The 20,427-nt window shown below is 56.8% G+C and overlaps 1 protein-coding gene across 9 annotated transcripts in view; it reads right to left on the minus strand.

The window, feature by feature from the left end:
- LOC117645120 (cAMP-specific 3',5'-cyclic phosphodiesterase) overlaps window positions 1-20,427 on the minus strand; it is a 287,146-nt gene that overhangs the window by 73,955 nt on the left and 192,764 nt on the right. The window contains exon 1 of one of the 9 annotated variants that reach the window (XM_034385047.1): window positions 2,808-2,929. The exons of the other annotated variants lie outside the window; for them this stretch is intronic. Within the exon in view, the coding sequence (XP_034240938.1) occupies window positions 2,808-2,914 (107 nt within the window). The 5' untranslated portion in view covers window positions 2,915-2,929. Of the gene's footprint in view, window positions 1-2,807; window positions 2,930-20,427 lie in introns of those variants that run through there. 9 annotated transcript variants of the gene reach the window in all.

Consider the following 20,427-nt stretch of genomic DNA (forward strand, 5'->3'; position numbering starts at 1 on the left):
TCTGTGGTCGCGACCTCGGTCCAGCCATGGTCCAGACGGGCAGCGATAACACCTAAGGGTCCGGGCTGCTCCGGGCCGGGGCCGGGCCGTAGAGTCTGCTCCTGACGGCCCTCGTTAGCGTCGGCGCGTCCGGCACTGTCATAACTAAATTGGAAAATCCCGGGGTTTTCCGGAGACTTCGTGTTTCTTAAAGTTTATTTTTGTACAATGGCTACCAAAAACTAATTCGAAATACTAGAAGCCATACAGGGTTTCCGAAATTTTCAAAGATTTTTTTTTTAAGCAACTTCTCTAGGAATCGCAAAATGTTTCCTCTGGCAGTAAGGTCGTCCTGCGACGCGGACACCGCGATGGACGCCAGAAGTCCGCAGCCGGCCACCAACAAAAGCGAGGTTTGCCAAGTTGAATCCGACTGATCCTAATTTGCGAGACGTCTCCCCGAGTACGGCGCGAGGCAAGGCGCGATATTGCTGCAGCTCGTCGGCAAACTTTTGCCGCGCTTTTGCATTGTTTACGTCGGCGATGTTTCACCGCGTCAACCGCCATAAACCGCGGCAATCTCAGCGGCGCAGTGTTGCCACACGCGGACGCAAAAATTCCCACGAGGTACTATAGGGTTGCCAACCCGTCTACTGAACAGACGCTCCCAAAGCAAATGTGAAGGCAAGCGGAGGTTGGCAACCGTGAAGACAATCCTGGACGCGAACGCCCGGCTGGGCTGGCAACCCGCTCCCCACCAGTACGCTCGCCACGGGCGTTTGGCTACCTCACAGGCGCTCTTCCCGGAAAGAGGAAGAGTCAACCAGCAGGGGAGCAGACAGCCCAGCGATTCAGAAGAGTGCCTTCGCGGCTCTGGCCGAGACCGGCAGGGGTGCGAGAGAGACGGCACGAGGAATGCGGCTTGGCTGTGGGCGGATGTGTCAACACGGGCAAGCAAAGTTCCTTCGATCGGTCGACCGGGTCGCTCACTCTTTGGGGCAGTGTTGCGTCACTCAGCGTAGGAGCAGTCACGTCTGCCTGGGGACCGTGCTTCGGCTGGGCCCCTCTGTCCCTCTCGCTCTCATGGAACGTGCCCCGTGAGTACGAGAGAGACAGAGCCACAGAGCACTGCCTAGTCAGCCGCACTCTAGCAGGAAAAACCTCAACAATTATTGTTCTAGGGATTTTTCGTGGTGTCTCCGGTTTCGGCGCCGAGATGTGGTTCCAGGCGGCACACCGCTGGCGCTGCATGCACTGCATGCACGCCGTGCAGCGACGAGGCATTGGGCAGATGAGGTGTCTCTGTCTCTCTCGCGGCCCCCACTGCGAAAAATCGTTGTCACGTTATGACCAAAAACGTGGATGATACTTTCATCGCTTTCAAATGATGACAATCTTATAACAAATTGGTGACATTTTCACCAAAGCTCCTATACCTTTTGCATGGGCGTGACAACAATGTCATCAATTGTTTTGATGACATTGTTGTCAGGAAAATTAGCCTAGATATTGTCTTCAACTGACGACTCAAAATTTTCACAGTGCGGGCGGCGCGACCGAGTCGGTGCGACCGCGGCTCCGATAATTGAGCTCCTCAACCCATTTCGCAGATGGGTAGCAGCGGCGCTCCATTCGGGTAAGTACACACCCAACGCCCGGCCCTCTGAGGTTCTTGTGTCGAGGACGGCGCTCTAACCGGCTCTAACGGGGTAACGGGGGAATTCGGGGTAACTTGGGGTAACTGGTGGACGTCATCCCCAATCAGGACACGCGCTGCACCACACCAGTGTTGCCACACGAGTGGGCCAAAATCCCCATGACGCAACAGTGCCAACCTCAGCCTGCGTACGAGGCAATATCCAAGCTTTGCTGCGGAGACCTTGACTACACTCTAAATGCCTTAAGGCTGCACCAACATAACACCAACCTAACCATAATATATATTATGGTGAAGATTTCCTCCACAGCACAAAATATCTATAAGGTACAGTGAATTCTTAACGGTGTGTTAAAAAATCAGCTGCAGCTCCATTATACAGAGAATTTTCCCCTATAGACTTTAAGAGTGCAGTTTGGCCGGCTAAGGTCAGCAACTCTTTCAACACTATCGTCGAAATTTTAGCCGTCTTCTGTGGCAACACGGGCCACTTCTCAAGTGAAGATCCCTGCCAATGTTGGCTCGGTTTCTGGCACGGCCTAGCTCCCCGCGCAGTGTCCCGATCGAACCGGCCAATGAGGGCAAACCCCCCGGGACGACGGAAAATCAGGTAAACGAGGGGGGGAGGAGGGGGCGGCAAACATTGCGACGCAGCGGCCGCCTGGCGACAGTGGCCATTACATTTATTTCCAATCATCCCGGGGGACATTCGCTTCCGACAATTTCAAATTTACCGAGGTAAATGAAAAACCCCCCGCACGATGTTGACGCCCCGGGTAAAAAAATGAAAGGGGATAACAATTAGGCGGGAAGCGTCACACAGTGGGCCAGAAGACCGGTGGAGGCGGCCAAAATTCAAAACGCGTTTTGAGCTCCAGAGTCGCTCAATGGGACTTGAACCAAACGTGTGACCCCACCAATGGATTCCTCGTTCGAAGGGCAATCCATTGGTGAAAGTCACACGTTTGGTTCGAGACTTCTTTGCCGATTCTGGGGGTCAAACTGCGTCTAGAATTTTTGGCCGCCTCCGCCGGTCTTCTGGCCCACTGTGCGTCGCCGGCCAGGAGGCTGGAGGGGTGTAACGAAATCACGAACAACTCGGAATCAAAACATGGTTGCTTTCCATTCGGAGTGAAAACAAACATGGCCGTATTTGCGCGGCGACACGTACCGACACGATGCGTGGCCGCGATAGTCCGGGGACCGCCGGGGACCGCCGGGGACCGCGCGGAACGGAAAGGCAGCACAATGGTGGAGCAGCGATTCCAGATTAGCCATTCAGAGGAGATGGCCGATACGGGATCGACTGCCTGGCTGCCCGGCTGCGCACCTGTACTCGCTTTGCACACTATTTTCGGGACCCGTTGGACCCAAGGCTGCCTGCCGGCGGCACAGAAATCGTGCAAGTTAAAAGCTTTACACGACGCGGGCCAACGGATGTTCAACTCCGCATTTCACAAAGTGAACAGTGTAACAGTTAATATTTTCAGCAGTAGTTTGCTTTGCCTCGATGTTCCCTTACAAGGAGCTGCATATGGAATAAGGAGACGCATCTACGTATCGCACCAGCTGGGTCCATCACACATACATGCAGACACATACACACACACCCACACACATATAAACCACAGGCATGGCGTTTTCTGCTCCACTAAAACACTTGGGGGACTTCGTCAGTGGCGGCGTGGGTGGGTAGGTGTGTCGGGCTGACACAAACACACTCATTAGACGCCACGAACGCACACACGCACACACACACACACACACACACACATACACACACCTCGCAGCGAGGACGACACCACACTACTTGCACTAGCGTCCTTCAAAATTAGCGTCGCAGCTCCGCTTTCCATGGCAACAGCCACGACATCCAAGCAGGTTTCCATTTTCGAGGAGGTATCCTTGTCTTCTGCTGAATCGGTTCGGCTCCGTGACGCACTTGCACTTTTCCAACACAATCATTGCGACCCAAACAAGAGAAGGGATTCGCCACTGAAAACACTGACGCCGTCGCTCCTTTTCCCTTTCCGGGCCACAATTTGTTGCGCTGGATGCACATTTCAGCGAGGCGCGCCTGCCTTTGCCGGCCCGATAAAATAAAAACAAAACACAGCGGCACGCACGCTGGCGCGATCAGGGAAACGATTCGACGCGACACACGCAGACACGTCACACGGTCATCACACAATCCACACAGACACGAGCACACACACACCAACCTAGGCGCGGCCTTGTACAGCACTGCGCTGCAGCAGGGTCCGACTGCGCGCGAAGACCCGCCGATCTCGACTGAGCCGGCCCGCCTGGGCCCAGCGAGGCGGCAGTTTACGCGCCGCGTGTCTGTGTGTGTGAGTCTGTGTGTATGTGTGTGTGTGACGACAGACGCCGCCGCGCCAGGCACAACGCCGCGCCAGGCAGGCGGCGAGCCGCAAGAAAAATTTCTCATAACGTTGGGTAAAAAATGCAGCGCCGGACACTCCTCGATGGGGGGCTGCATGTCGGAGATGCGATCTGGCGCTGGGCAGGGCAGCTATATGGTGTTGATTTTATCACGCAAGCGCATCGACCTCGCACTAAAATGTTGTTGTTGTTGTCCAAGCCATTAAACTGTACCGCCGGCCAAAAAAATGGCTCAATTATTCTTGCTTGGCTGTTTTGCAAGACACCTTCTCTATTGTTGTTTGCGAGGGAGAAGCAAAAAAAAATCCGACCCAGCAAAAAAATAAAACCCCTGAAAAAAAGACCTCCGACATCCTCAAAAGAAACTCTCTGGGCTGCATGTTAAAACGGCAGGGACGGCAGTGGTTCTGCAGGTCCTGTGATAAGGCGGTGCACGCTTAATGTCTTACGAAGGCGAGTCTTTGTATTATGGTGACAAATCTTCGTATTATGGTGCAAAACCTTCGTATTATGGCTGCTGCGCTCGCTCCGTAACCTACGAAGCCAAATTCTTTGTAAGTTACGAAGAAATTGACGTATTTTCTCTGTATTACAAACAATTTTCGCACCATAATATGGCTGCACAGCCTTTCTTCGTAAGAAATTAAGTGTGTGCATAAAGACGGGACGAGTGAGGGCTGCAGTCGCTGCGCCGCTGCGTCGCTGCAGTCGCGGAGGAATTTTAAATTAGCGGGCCGCTTGCCGCCTCCTCGCCCAGTTTGCACTGGCAGACCCGTCCGGGTGTTCTCGCTTAAAAGCTTACCAAGTCAATATTTTGAGCATGTGTAAGGTACATAACTATTAAGTGAGTTGTAAAAGAGTTTGTAAATTAGCAAGTATTTTCTTTGTGAAAACTCTTAAAAACATACGAAGTTTTACGAGCATGTGTACAAACTATATAGTTTGTAATACAAAGAAAGATCCATTTTCTTTGTAAGCTTATGCATGCTCAAAATCCTTTGTTATGACAAGCTGCGTTCTTTTCTTTTGCAAAGCCTGACGTAATTTGCAAGATTCCGAGAGTGTTCCGCGGGGCTTGTGCCTCTCCCTGTTGGTTCCCTGCTGGTTTGGTTAGGTTAGGCCGCTTGTTGCTGCCCAGTTCGTCATCTCGCCGCTCCGCGCTTCGAGTTGTAGACTTAGCGGGACGACCGAGGACTGCGTACTGCGTTGGATTACAAGGGTGGTCCAATCGAGCTCTGCCAGCCCCGGCCTCTGCCAGCCCCGCGTAGGCAGCCCCGCCTGGGCCGCAGGCCCTGGGGCTCGCCAATGCTGGCCAAGGCATGCTCATTATCCGGAACAGCGAATCGAACTGGATTAAGGCGTCGCTCTTCTTCGCGGCGCGATAGTCCGCACCGCGTCCCGCGCCCGTCCCGCGCCCGTCCCGCGGGGGGAGCGGGTTCGAATCCCGCCACAGGCGCGCGACACAGAACTGTTTGCAAACTCCGGAACGCCCTCGCAGCGTGCGGTCTGCAACGGCTGTACTACACGCCGAGCCCAACTTGGATGAACACGCCGTCATGTATCACGCTGATCATGATGAAGGCCTTGATGAAAGCAATGATGAAAGCCTCGGTCGGAATCCTTTTGGCTGCCCGAACCGCGACAAAAGCCGGGCAGGCAACGCCAGGGAACAGCGGGGGAGGGAGACTTTTGGCGCTTCGCGGAGCTCCGCGATGATGGAGCTCCGAGCCTACACCCAAACAGAACTCTTTGTGGTCAGGGGGACTTTGGCTGGAAAGAGAGCGGAAAGTTGGATTCACCTCGTTGATTGCGTTTAGCCAAAGTGGCGGTATTGAGTTGGGAAGCCCGCCGGACGGCCCGGGAAAGCCATGGAAACCCCCGCCAGTCCATATCTCGATCCAAGCGACGCACCACGCGCCGCCAACACCAGTTAGGACTGGACACACACAAGGGCCGCGTGGCCGGGCGGCCAGGCCGGCCGTCGCCGCAGTAATAGCACGTTGTCCAGTCCCACCGGGCCACCGCACTGCCAAACGCCGCGACGCCCAGTGGGCCAGAAGACCGGTAGAGGCGGTGAAAACTCTAGACGCGTTTTGAGCTCCAGGGTCACTTAATAGGACTCGAACCGAACGTGTGACCCCACCAATGGACTGCTCTCCGAACGAGGAATCCATTGATGGGGTCACACGTTCTGTTGGAGGACTGTTAAGCGACTCTGGAGCTCGAAACGCGTTTAGAGTTTTGTCCACCTCCACCGGTCTTCTGGCCCACTGTGCGACGCGGACCACAACAAGGAACTCTTTTATTCTTGGACCGGGCAGCACGTCGCCGGCCTCGGGCAATCCGATTCTATTACTATTATTTCGACGGACTCTGCTGCGATTCGGTTGCGTGCTGATGAAGGTGCGTCGGCCCGACGTGCCAAGGATAGGAGAGTCTCTATACCTCTCTCTCTCTCCTCAACTGCAACAACAACAGCAGTTTTTCAGGGTTTTACCTTCTTCCGCGCGAGGGAAGTAAACTTTTTTTTCCCTCTTCTTGAACGCCGTTGTCGGATCGGCTTTTCAGCCCCTAAACTCGGAAAGTGAATCAGCATGCGAATGGCAGTCCTTCAGTCGCCCACAACAAAATGCGGCGCCTTTCACCCTTCCCTTCATCCGCGCCGCCTTGCTTTTCCCCGCCGTTTCCCCGCCGCGTCACCGGCGTCACCGCGAGACACTCCGTCTCCATTTTCCTTTCGGCGGCACTGCTCCCCGTTAACGATAAAGCAACCACTTTTTTTTCTTTTTTTTTGCAGTTGCCCCGTCCCGCCTAAACGGCACGGACGGACGGCGGGGCTTCGGAAACGCCCGATGGCTCGCCCGATGGTGACACGAGTGAAGCGAGTCGCGACAGGGAAGCAGCCGAAGTTTGCCGAAGGTCGCCCCGACGTCAAGTTGGAGCGCAAGGTACCCGTCGAGCCAGAATACATTCCGCGCCGAGAGCCGTCTGAGAGCCCGGCGCACCGTGGGCCAGAAGACCGGTGGAGGTGGCCAAAATTCTAGACACGTTTTGAGCTCAAGAGTCACTAAACAGGACTCGAACCGAGCGAGTGACCCCACCAATGGATTGCTCTCCGAACGAGGAATCCATTGGTGGGGTCACGCGTTCGGTTCCTGTCCCATTTAGCGACTCTGGAGCTCGAAAACGCGTCTAGAGTTTTGGCCGCCTCCACCGGTCTTTTGGACCACTGTGCGGCGCTACCCAGCAGCCCTTTCTCATTGCGAAGAGTATCGACTGAAACGCGATACGAGAGAGAGGGGCGTCTGTCTGTCTGTCTGTCTGTCTGTCTGTCTGTCTGTCTGTCTGTCTGTCTGTCTGTCTGTCTGTCTGTCTGTCTGTCCGTCCGCCTGGTGTTACCCACGGCCGAGAAACGCCACTGCAGGTTGCCAATCTCTACTCCACGCATCTCTGCAGACTGAGCCCGCACGGCATTTCGTCGCTGTGTCCCTCACACCTACACGGGACAACCCATGAGTGCGAGAGAGCCAGAGGGGAGAGGGGGGAGCCCCTGTGGCGGTCGGCCACGTTTGTGTCGGCTCCGTGTTCGTCCTTGATTTTTGGTGGTACAAAGTCGGTTTTCCGGGTCGAGTGTGGTATTGGTCGGTCCGTGTTCACCCAGTGCGTCGAGGGTTGAAGTTTCGCGACGATCGGAGCATCAGTGTTCGAGTTTTGTGCAAATTAGTGTTTGGCCCTTTGTTTACACGGCCTGCAGCGTCCCTCCGCTCGCACATGTGGCAACGTGTGTGCGTCGCAGCGTCCCAGCCCCAGCCTCCAGCCGGCCCCGCTGGCCGGCCCACCCCAGCGCTCAAGCCCCCCGGCAGGCCTGCTGAGGGGCAGCGGTACCTCAAGCAACAGTGACCAGTGTCCAGCCGGCGTCAGTGTCCAGTGCCCCGTGTTGTGAAGATCAGTGGTTCTGTTCTTTGTGCAATCGGATCTAACAAGTGTTCGACGGTGCAGTGGCCGGGTGTCGCCGCTCACCAAGTGCCGTTCAGCCATGTTCAACGAATCGTTCAGGAAAGCGCCCGCTTTGGTTTTCCCTGTGCGTCGCAGCAAGCCAGCGCCTGGCGTGGGCACGCCGGCCCCTGTCGCTCCCCTCCACAACTCGGCCGGCATGTGGCGTAGCTACACCAGGACCGACCCGCGCCCGCACCCCAGCCTGGAGTCAGCAGCAGCCGAGGAAGGATACCTACGCCGCCTATGGATAAGTGCCTGCTCTGGTTTTGTTTTTTCTCCTTTTTTTCGTCTGGCCGCACGCCGCCCGGGCTGTCGCCCCCCCCCTTCTCCTCCCGCCCCGCAGTAGGGCGAGGGCGTCGCAGCCAGCATGCAGGAAGGCGTCCCCACCTCCCCCACCCCCCGACCCTTGCGTAGGGGCGGGGCACGGCCTCATTTGCATGCCGCATGTCGTTTTCTGCTGGTTCGCTGGACCCGGCACTTTTACTTTCGGCGCGCAAGATCTGACACCATCGGGACGGTACCGGAGTCACCGGTCCGCGGCTGGAGCCCAAATGCTCTGGGTGTCGCGATCACCCTGAGATGCAGCGCCAGCGGACACACCGCAATGCCCGTCCAGTCCCCATACCCTTGCGACCGAAGAGGATCAGCCTTGCAGTACCTGGCACGGCTTCTCGAGGGGGCGCGGCACAAGCCGCACACAGGCTTGCATCGCGGGGGTGGGCCTTAGGCCTCGTATCGTTCCAGGTCTGACGGCGATGTGTCGCAGATGCCCGCTCTGCAATGTGTTTTAGGCCTCACAACCACAGCTACAAGGTCGCATCAAGAGGAGGGTAGGAGTGAAGTGGGTGAAGCAATTTGAATCCAAGACATACGGAACATGGCCCTGTGAGGACGGGGTGAAGCAGGGGAGGGCCGGACTCGGTATAAGCTCGCAGTGATGAACAGTCCAAAAGACTGCTCTCACTGGGACTTGGTGCGGTGTGGCATATGACCCCGGCCGCCGAGGTAAAGGTTCCTGCTCTTTGTACGGACGGTATGTCATGTTGTGCAATGCAAGCATGGCAGTTACCGGGCCCGAACGGCAAAGGATCATTTGTGGTCTAGCCTCTCAAGTTCAAGTTCAAGAGAGAGCCAGAGCGACGCGAGCCCTATTCTTCGGAGTGGGACTGCAGACACCACAAGCACACGGGTTAGGTCGGGCGACGCGAGTGTTGCGACTATTTTTCCGATTTTTTTCGTCGGGCGCGCTATTTGGATTGCGAAGTAGGTCAGAGGGATGGCTGGGGCCAGGCTGGGGCCAGGCTGAGGCCTCGGATAAAGGTCCAGCCGAGCAAACAAACATACCTGGGCTGCCTCTGGCTCCTCCGGCCAGGGTGCTCCTTCCGCCTCAGCGATGCGCGTTCAGCCGGCTCAAGATCCAACCGCCAAGAAAGCAAATAAAAAAAGAAACAGGAAGAAAAAGAAACAATACGTTTCTTCCCGACGCCGCATCCATGCAGCACAGCTGGGGCGCAAACTTTAATTTAATACCCGTTGCATTTCTCTCGGCAAATTTTGCCGGTTTGAAGCTGTCTTGTTAAGCGGCTCCCTGGCGGCGTCGGCCGAGCGTCGCGCGACGGCCGAGAGCTATTTATATGCTAATCCCCATCGACGTCCAATATGGATCAAATGCTCGGGCAGGTGTGCAAGCGTTTACGACGGGACGCAACCTGAGTGACCTAGTCGCAGGACAGCGAAAGAGAGAGAGAGCGAGAGAGAGAGAGAGAGAGAGAGAGAGAGAGAGAGAGAGAGAGAGAGGAGAGAGAGGGAGAGAGAGAGGGAGAGAGAGAGAGAGCACGCTTTTGCGTGCGTGAGTGACATAAATACGTGCATGCGACACCGTCTGTGTGTGTCTCCCTATGTGCGTGCCAGTTTCTAGCAAAACACACACGTGTGACATGTGTGTGTGTGTGTGTGTGTGTGCGTGCGTGCGCGCGCGTGTGTGTGTGTGTGTGTGTGTCTGTGTGGTATTTAGTAAATTGGGTTAACACTCGCGGTACATTTCCCGCCATGAGACACTTTTATTTATTTTTTTCGCTCGCGGTAGTGTGACCCACTTTTGACGGATCAATGCCGAGCAAAAGCCCCTCCGTAAGGCCCTTGACTGGCCGCGCCGTCAACAGGTGGGCCATCCAATACACACGCACATACACAAACGCGACGCACACACACATGCACACTTCGGACACCTTTTTGCTCCGCAGGGGGTGATTACTGTCGCCTTAGCTCTAACGAGATATCAAACTGGTCGAGCGCCCTATGGCGACCTGCCTCGGAGCTTTCTTGTGTTCGAGCCAGCATGAAAGGCACTGGTCGGTCATCACGAGGCCTCAAAGAGAGAGAGAGAGAGAGAGAGAGAGAGAGAGAGAGAGAGAGAGAGAGAGAGAGAGAGAGACCACACTGCGAATGCAGTCCGTGACCCAGGCGGCACGGTTCGCGCGGATGCAGATGAGGCATGATTCTAGACCAGAGGATAGAGAAGGATAGGAAACGGAATTAGCAGTGGTGGCGGCGCCGGCGCCGGCGCGGGGATAGACGAGGTCTGGCAAGGATAGACGGAGGCCACCCGGCGCCTTTGCGCTCCCTGCGCTGCCCCAGTGGCTTAAAAATAGATAGATCTTGCGCGCCAAATTAACCCTCTATTCCAGGGCTTGCCGGTGAATAGCGCCTTGCAGCTGGGGGACACTTTGGTGCTGCCTGCCCGCCCGCCCAGGCCAGCCAGCGCCTGGCAGAGACAGAGTTCAAAACGCACTGGCAAAGGCGTGGACCTTCGCTTCCCCGAGACCAGCACGGCGTACCTCCCAAGCATCCTTGAGGATCTTTCAGGACAAAAGTGGTTCCTGCATTTCCCAGCTACCCTGTGGGAAAGACATGGGCCATTTGCAGGGACTTTATGTGAAAAGCAGGAACCGGGTTCACCACGCAACCATCTCTTAGGCAACGAAAATTTTTCTAAGTCTCACGCCTCCTATTTCTAGCTCCTCCGCACTCTCACTCCTCCATGAGTGGACCGTGGCCGGACCAAGGGGCAGAGGGGAGGAGGCACCTTGAAACGCCCAGCCAACTTTTCCCCGGAGTTTTTATTTCCATCCTGCTCGGGCGCCCCCTTCCGCCTCCGTGGCCCATTTTCTGGGATCCCCCGAGGGGGGCGGTCGATAAATGATTTGCGCGCCAACAACTTGGCCCCCCGCCTCCGGGCCGCCAGCCCCGCCAGTCAATTATTCGGAACAAGTACGAAACGATCAACAAGGATCCCACGAGGGGAGGGGAAGGGGGGGGGGAAGAGAGAGAGAGTTTGAACTTAGAAAAAAGAACAAACGTAACGCACTTAAACACATGAACAAAGTTAAAAATTTTCGAAAAAAATACCCCTAAAAATAAACAGTAAAATTTATTTTTAAATCACCAGCTCTTAGAATTTGTACCCAACCATTTGGGCGGGCTACCTTCAGGTATACCTGCGGTCGCCCTTTGCTTTATTCGATGCCGGCTGCTTTATAGTCGCTTTAAGCGAATAATATTGCAGGCGAGGGCCCAACTCAATTACCGGCATGGCTGCTGGAGACACCTCTCCAGTTACTGGAGTCTGCCGGAATGGGACAAGCAAGCCCGCCAGCCAGCCAACGGGTCAGGGCCTCGGCCACACACACACACACACACAGAGCGAGTCATCTCAACGGGGATCAGGGCGTCGGCAGGTGGCAGGCTCTGGCCATATGTCTCAATTGTAGCTCCTCGGCGACGCGGCAATCCCAGCCTCCCCTCCTCCCCCCTCCCCCTCCAGATTCTGACGCGGCCGTCCTCCCTACACTCCGCGACTGCGGCGAGCGTGCAGTAAGGCCCTTATTTATGACTGAGGTACACTCGGGGCAGTCCAGAGAAATGGCAAGCAGGCGCCGTTCGTGCATTTCCGGGTGGGTTTTGAGCTCCAGAGTCGCCAAATGGGACTCCAACCGAACGTGTGACCCCATTAATGGATTGCTCTCCGAACGAGGAATCCATTGGTGGGGTCACACGTTCGGTTCGAGTCCTGTTTAGCGACTCTGAAGCTCAAGGCGCGTCTGTAGTTTTGGCCGCGTCCGCCGGCCTCCTGGCCCACTGTGCGAGGCGCGCCGCGCGCCATTTGCCCGTTTTCGGCTTTCCCTGATGCATTTCCGGTGCGAGGCGCGCACCGGGCTGGCTAGGCCTGCATATTTCATTGCCCTCCAGTTTACCACCCCTCACCGTGCCGCCGGCCTGCCGCCGCCCAAGCTGCTATTTCTCTGGAGGCCTCGGTGCCGAACACTGGCCAAGGAGGCCGGTGCTTGGCGGGGGGTGGGGGGGCAAGGATTCGAAGCCCTTATCTCATCCACTCCATTTTGCATCATGCACCGAGCCGCGTGCACATTCTTCCCGCACCGATCGCGTGTCGGTCTGTCTGCCTGTCCGGCCGAGCAGCCGGCTGGTTTGTTTTATGTCCGGGGCGCGGGGATGGGGGTGCATGCATGGGCCGAAATTGCACGCCAGACACGGCAGAGCGCATCAAAAGCAGAGAAAAAGAGGAGAACATATAACGGTGCACAAACATGCTGAGGCCGAAGTGGCGAGCTACCGACAGTGTGCATCCCCCGCATTGGTCCGTCTTGCTGCGACTGACAGTTTGACGCAGCGGCGCGCAGGGGCCTACACTGCGGACACAGCCGTGGCGCGCGTTATAGTGTAGTAGCACTGCAGCGGGGCGTCCAAATCGAATTTGCCAAAAAAAAGGGGGAACAACAAGCAACCAAGGCTGTAGCCTCTAATTTATTGGCTGCGACAGAAAAAAAATATTTCAACAGTGCAGCGAGAGAAATCAATATTATTAATCGACTTGGCTGGCCCCGGGCCAAACGCTATGCCCCTTTATTCTAGCCCTTAAGAGCAGCAGTGCGAGGAGGCCGGAGCAGACAGACAGACAGACTGACAGACAGACAGACAGACAGACAGACAGACGGGCAGAGAGACGACCAGTGCAGCTCGTCTGCGGAAAACGCCTGTCAAGGGGAGGGTAGGCAACCCATCGGACGGCGCAGCGCAGCGCATGGCCTAACAGGTGGTCCGCAGGCGGCCCCCGCAGTGACCAGCACGACGTCTACACGGGGGTGGAACGTCTGAACGGTGCCAAACGTCTAGAAATCGTGGATTAGGCTGGCTTTCGGCAGCCACTGCATCGAATCTAGGCCGAGTCGGGTACTCACTCTCAGGGGCAATGTTCTTTGATGCTTCCATATCCAGAATTTCTGCGTGGATACCATTAAATATCGAAGTACAGGTGAATTTTTCAAAATTCCCCAGTGCGTCTGGAACTTTGTCCGAGACGCGGCCTTCCAGACCCCTGTGCTGTGGGGGCTCTGTGGCGTCGGGGAGGGGATGAGGGGATCACTGCCCCGAAATGGCGTCAATTCCATTGTCAATTAAAAGTTAATCCGTCTACGGGAGCACGGCCCAGTGCCTCGCCTCGCCGGGCCGCGCCGTGTTCGCTGCTCGCGCCACTGGCAGGCGATATAGGGCGACACTTCGACCCGAAGGCCCGAAGGCCCGAAGGCCCGAAGGCCGAGCGCCGAAGACTATGAGAAACTGAGCAATTACGCGGAACGACGCCAGAGTGCGCCGAGCGTCGCGCCAAAGCCTCTTTAATTTCTTCTGTTTGCGTAAACAGATTAAAAGTTGCCAAGGCGCGCTCGGCTCGGCAAGGCTCGGCAAGGCGCGGCCCCACGTGGCTTGGGGGCCCGCCGCCAAAAAAGTCATAAACACTGGGAGTTGAGTCAAACCGGCGGGGCAGCACGGCGCTTTGCGGCGCTTTGGCTCAGCCGGACTTGCTGACACAGGTGGCCCCGGGCGGGGATGTAGCGGGCAACCCGCCTCGGAGGGAGAAGAGCGCAGTGGGCCAGCAGACCGGTGGAGGCGGTCGGAACCCCGGACGGGTTTTGAGCTCCAGAGTCGCTAAATATGACTCGAACTGAACGTGTGACCCCACCAATGGATTGCTCTCCGAACGAGGAATCCATTGGTGGGGTCACACGCTTGGTTCGAGTCCTGCAAACCAACTCTGGAGCTCAAAACGCGCTGAAAGTTTTGACAACCCGCGCCGCTCTTCTGACCCACTGTGAGAGGCTGCCTGCATGGAGCGCGACCACCCTGCCGGCGCATTCGTATTTCGCGGTCCAGTTTATTCGACGCACTCAAACACGAGGCTCCAGCCCAGCGAAAACCCCTCCCGGAAACCTCGAAGAAGAGACTCACAGTGTGTCGGCCGCGCGGACCAAAAAACTCACCTGCAAACAGAAAGGACAACATTAGAGGGACCTTCCTCAAGCAACAACAACAACAACAACAACAACAACAACAACAACAACAACAACATGGTCCGGAAACGCTGCTGGCGTTGGCGCAGCGCGGCTTGGCGACACATATAAAAGCTTTACTGTCGCCGACTTTAACGACACGCTGCACTGGAAGGGCCGCCCCACCACACCCCGCCTCAACTCGCCTCACCCCACCCCGCAGGGGCCTAAATTAAAAACGTGGGGCTCGCACCCACACCCGTAACGAAGTGCCGAAAGTAAAGCTTCAATAATTCCAGCCCTTCCCTTTTTAATCGTTCCCGCCGCTTGGGCTGTCTCCTGGCGCCGCCCGGAGAGGTCAGAGGTCAGCATCCTGGAGGCGGCGCCAGACCGTCACGCCCCGCCCAAGGTGCGCCCGCTCAGCGCTCGCCTTGCCCCGCCGGACATCAGCAAAATCCTCCCTCCCTCTGGCACACGACAAAAAAAATCCCCCTCTTTTTTAAAAATCCACATTTTTCTCGCCCAGTCGACCCCATTGTGTTACCCTCCGCCGACGCCGAGCCCCACAGCTGGCGTGTGTGTGTGTGTAAGTGTATGTGTGTGTGGCAGAGGGACACTAATTGGAGTCGGCAAGACGCAAGAAATGGCCACCCTGATACCTTCTTTTTTCTCTCCCTCAGCTTTTCTCTTTCTCCTTTTCCCTTCTCGGTTTTGCTGCTTTTCTTGCTGCCCCCTGGCCACTAGTTAACGGGGAAAATGACTGTGGTGGCCTCTAACGACGCCATACCGCTGCCAGTGGTGTGGCTGCCAGTGGCGTGGAGAATACGCCCCGGCACGTTCGCCCGCTCCACTTTTCATACGCACGTCCTCACACACACACACACACACACACACACACACACACACACACCAAAAAAAAAAAAAAAAAAAAAAAAAGGTTCCAGCTGTCTGCGCAGCAACAGCAGGTGTGTTGCGGCTCCGCTGGCCCCGCCGGCTCCGCTTGCTCGGCTCATAGCGTCGCCGCGAGCTTTGTCGCGTTTTCTTGCTTCCGCCGCCAACTTTCCGAACAGCGGGATTGGAAAGTTTGGCGAACCGTCTGCCGCGCACTGCTGCGGTGAGTGGGGACACTTCTAATGGCTGCGAGCCTTTCGCAAGCGGCGCGCGAACTGCCGCAACTTAGAGGCATCGGTGTCCGTAATCAGCACACTGCGCGAACGGATGGGGAGTTTCCGGGCAATTTTTGTTTGGAGTTGAAGATGTGGAGCTCCTGAGTCACCAAAAAGGACGCGAACCGTATGTGTGACCCCACCAATTGATTTCTCGATCGGAGAGCAATCCATTGGTGGGGTCACACGTTCGGTTCGAGTGCCGCTTACCGACTCCGGAGCTCAAAACGCGCCTAGAATTTTGTCCGCCTCCACCGGTCTTCTGGCCCACTGTGGGGTGGGGGATCTTGGCCGGGAAGCACACAAAGGCCCGCGGTAATACGATACACCGGAAACGCTCTACGGTAGGAGCAACACACGCTTTGCGCAATGCTCGTTTCCGGGAGCAGGTCGTCAAACGCAACAGATGCAGGCGGCCTCTGTTTCCGGGCCGTGACACCGACTTCTCCGGAAAGGAGCCCAATTAACTTTTCCGGTCGAATCGGTCCCCGACGACGATGACGACAGCCAGACAGTGTACACACGACCGCGTGCTGTCGGACAGAGCAAAGGGGAGCGAGACTTTGGCCGACAGAGCGCGCTGCTGCTCTCGGCACCGCCACCTGGGTCGTCTGGCAGAGAGGAACGCGCGCGGAAAAAGGAGCGGCGATTCAAAATTTAAGAGTGTGTTGCCGCCGGCAGCGAGAGCCCGATCGCCGGATTACGGATTCACAGAGGGCTGTCACAGGGCGTTGTTCGAGCGCGGTAGGTGGCAGCGCTGGCGTCTTCCCGGCCACACGGTCAAAGGGCTAAAAATAGGGGCCGGCCACCGCGCAGTCGGGACACAGTCCAGAGTCCTGGGCCTCGTCCTGGACCTCGTCCTGGACCTCGCCCGCCGCCGGGGTCGATACGACAACAGGCAGAATATATATACGGGCTGAAGTGTCCACCAATCTCCATAAATATCGGGACAAGTTCAGCGGGACGGGGGTAGCACTGTAACAGGCCATCGCGACCGCTTGTTAGGGAAGGCGGTGGCGACGGGGAGGCGCAGCCCGGCGCAGCCCCAGCCTCAGCGCAACGCAAACCGAACAGTCGTCACAAGCATTAAAAACGACAAGGAAACAAAAAAAAACTATTGCTATTGCAGAGAGCAGGAAATAAGAAAAAGGAAAAAAACAATGCGCGAATATTTCGAGGTGGATGGAAAGCAGCGTCGATGTTCTGCGAATGCGACCACGGCACCGTAGGAAACGTGCGCGTATTGTGACGCCAACGGTACCAGTCGGCGTCCCTGGGGACGGGGTCGGTCGGTTTGTTGTGGGGAACACCGTGCGCGCGCGCGCGTGTGTGTGTGTGTGTGTGTGTGTGTGTCGGCGTGTTTTCAAAGGTGGAGGGGGGCACTGCAGAGTGGGAGGTCATGGCTTATGAATGGGTAACGCGTTTCATAATTCCAGGGCTCCGCTTCAAGAATAATAAGGGCAGCCCATCAGTAATTTACGCGCACCTCACCAGCCCGGTCAAGGCGGCAGTGTAGTGCCTCAGGGCTGAAAACTCTCGCAATCCGCTTCATCGCCTTCGCGACACCCCGCACAGTGGGCCAGAAGATCGGTGGGGGCGGTCGAACCCCGGACGGGCTTGGAGCTCCAGAGTCGCTAAATGGGACTCCAACGAAACGTGTGACCCAACCACTGGATTGCTCTCTGAACGAGGAATCCATTGGTGGGGTCACACGTTCGGTTCGAGTCCTGCTGAGCGACTGTGGAGCTCAAAACGCGTCTAGAGACTCGGCCGCCTGTCCCGGTCTTCTCGCCCACTGTGCTCCGCGCCCGTCCAGCGTCGTTGAAAAAAATTGGGGCGTGTGACTTTCCGAGGTGGACGTGAAGAAAATGTGTCAGTCGCAGCAGGGCGACGTGGCGTTACAGCGCCGCGACCTGCGCTCCATCATCAAGCAAGGCCCCATGGCCGTGTTTGCGGGCCCGGGGGCGAACTGGTTGGACCCGCGGCTCATCAAACCGTGTTTGGTCGCAAGCAGGCGACCCGTGTCGACGCTGTGTTACACACATACACACACACACGCGCGCGCGCGCGGTCTTGTAAACTTGTAAACCACGGGGCGACCTCAACCGCAAGCCGTCCCAAGTTGCGAATCGCTCCGCTGAGGATGCCCCGGAGGGGTCGAACGAGGAAATACAGCCGAGGGTATTGCTGCCGAATTCGTAATTGCTCTGGGTCATGGAATGAGCGATGATCCCTGTCCGTCTGACTACACTACTCGGTTCAGTGACCACTAACAATGACTTCTCGACTTCGGTGACAGGTTATACCGATCGCGGGCCTGAGCCATAACTCAACAGCGCCCGGAGACACTCCCTGACAAATTTAAAATCTGACGGACTTTCCAGCGCGCCGCCGGATCCGCGGGAACGGAGACAGCTTCGTCGGGCGCGAAAAATGATGACTGTCACATTTTGCCGGACAGGGGAAAAAACGGAGTTTGTCAAATCGATCGGAAAGGGTTGGTTGATAAAATCGGGCTGTGGTGACCATTTTTCTGACTGTTGTGCCCGATGAAAACGGTTCCTGGATTGCCTTTAGTAAATGCGTAGGCCTTTTCCAGAGAGCTCCTTGAAAATCCAGGAACCATTAACACAACCACCCTGATCGTTTGGTGATGGTGCGTCGGTGGCGGTGATCGAGGGTGAGTCGTGACAACCGAGAGTTTGGACATCATTGTTCTTTGTGCACACGAAATTTTCGTACAAATTTGTTCGCGATTTTGCACAAAATTGGAGAAGTATGTGCAGTTTTTCGTACAAAATTTGTACAAAACGTTTGAGGCACAACAGCCCATGGACCCTGTCGATGCCTTCGACCGGACGCTGACTCCACCGACGCACTTTTCCCCCTTGTGGGCGTCAAGCTCGCGCTGCTTGCGTGTCGGGGTCGGGCATTCCATTCCCAGCATTCTCGGGCCGCGTTCCACGGCACGAGAAGGCCGAGATTTCGCCCGTCTCGCGTTGCCGGCAGACTGAGGGTCGTCTTCGTCGCTCTGTCTCTCTCGCACCGACACGGGACGGCCATGAGTGCGAGAGAGACAGAGCGACGGAGTCCAGGGCGTCTTTGCAAATCCGGTACATCGTACATCGTCCATCACCGCACGACATTCTTTTGTTTTTGTTGTTTTCGTGTTCCCAAAATGTGGCCAGTTAATGGAAAGAATTTGGCGCGAAAAAAGGCGGAGCCGCTTATTAAAACGCAAAGCGCGACGCCAAAGCTCATCCCTTTGTGCCATCGACGTCGCGACGTGATTAAATTTGCTGTTTCCGCCTTGTTTTCCCGCTTGTTGTTGTTGTTCTAGTGTAGTGGTTTTGTTTTTGTTTTCCTCAAATAACAAGACGGCTGGGGCGCTTCCCCCGCACGTCCCGCCGTGTGGCCGAAATGGATTTCGCCCCTTTTTACGATGACGTCACTTTATTTCATCATAACGAAAGTCATTCCGGCCGACGGGGATTCCGGCGTGGGGGCGGGCTGGTCAGTACACTGCCGGAAGCGTTGCTGGCTTTCGCGTTTCACCATCAACATATTAACATTTTTGTTAAAGCCTTTGTAGTGTACCTGGCAACAGGTTCGCTGCCAGCCACATTCTGGCCGCGCGGCGCTACGAGCCCAACAAGCAACTCCGACGGAAACGGTGCTGCGGTACACTAAGGGGCGGGAAATCCTCCTCCAGCGTCAGGGCCTAGTTCGAGGAGGGGAGCACTTAATTAGGCCACCAGCATTGTGATATGGCGGCTTTTCAGACGCAGCATCTCACCAGGGCCCCAGTGGCAGGATTCCGCGTCGGGTGTCTCTCTCTGTCTCTCTCTCTGTCTCTCTCTGTCTCTCTCTCTGTCTCTCTCGCTCTCGCGGGACGTGCCGAGGTGGTGCGAGAGAGACAGACCTCCGGGACGGGACCCGCCCACTCGGCATCAGCCCGTGGGGCCCGGCCGGGTCACGGGGTGTGCCATTATACTCCGGAGGGGCTCGCCAGATAGTTCGGCCAGCCTCAAGATGATGAGAAAAACAGTGTAGGGGCAAGATTCGCGCCTGTGGACGCCGTCCAGCTCTACAATCGATATCTTGGCTTTTTTGAGAGGTTTATTGGGGCGTTCTTCTGATTTCGCGCTGGTGGACGGCAAGGTCTAACAATAGCGTCACAGCCAGTACGTCTGAGAAGCATCATGAGCCTCTGGCTCGCCGATGCCTTCCTAATTTCCAGTCCACCGGCAAGCGAATTAGGTCTTCCAGGAAGCCTCCTGCGTTCGCCGTGACACAGTGGGCTAAAAGATCGGTGCCAGTGGCCAAAACTCCAGACGCGCTTTGAGCTCCAGAGTCACTAGGCAGGACTCAAAACGAGCGTGTGGCCCTACCAATGGACTCCTCGATCGGAGAGCAATCCATTAGTGGGATCACTCGCTCGGTTCGAGATCCTGTTTAGCGACTCTGGAGCTCAAAACGCGCCCGGGATTTTGGCTGCCCCCACTGGTCCTCTGGCCCACTGTGCGTGAGTTTCACCCTGAACCCTTGTCGGCGCCGTCAGCGACAGCCACAGCCGCCATGGTCGTTGGAATACCTCTTGGCGCGGCGAGGGTCTGGCGGCAGCCGGCGCCGCAACCTCCTCGACAGCGTCCTGGAGTACGACGAGCGCCGCTTGCCGTCGGCCGGGTAGTTGATGAGGATGTCGTCGCCCAGCATGGAGGCCACGCTGCCGCGGTGCACGGAGGCCCGCACCGCGGCGCTCAGGGCGTCGGCCAGGGCGTGGGGGTCGGCGTCGTGGCGGGGGGCGCCGGGGGGGCCGCCGGCGGGCGACAGGGTGGCCGGCATCTCGGCCATGACGTTGACCTGCGGCGCCGCGGGGCCGAGG

Source organism: Thrips palmi, unplaced genomic scaffold (assembly GCF_012932325.1).
Source record: "Thrips palmi isolate BJ-2018 unplaced genomic scaffold, TpBJ-2018v1 HiC_scaffold_18, whole genome shotgun sequence".
Lineage (NCBI taxonomy): Eukaryota > Metazoa > Arthropoda > Insecta > Thysanoptera > Thripidae > Thrips > Thrips palmi.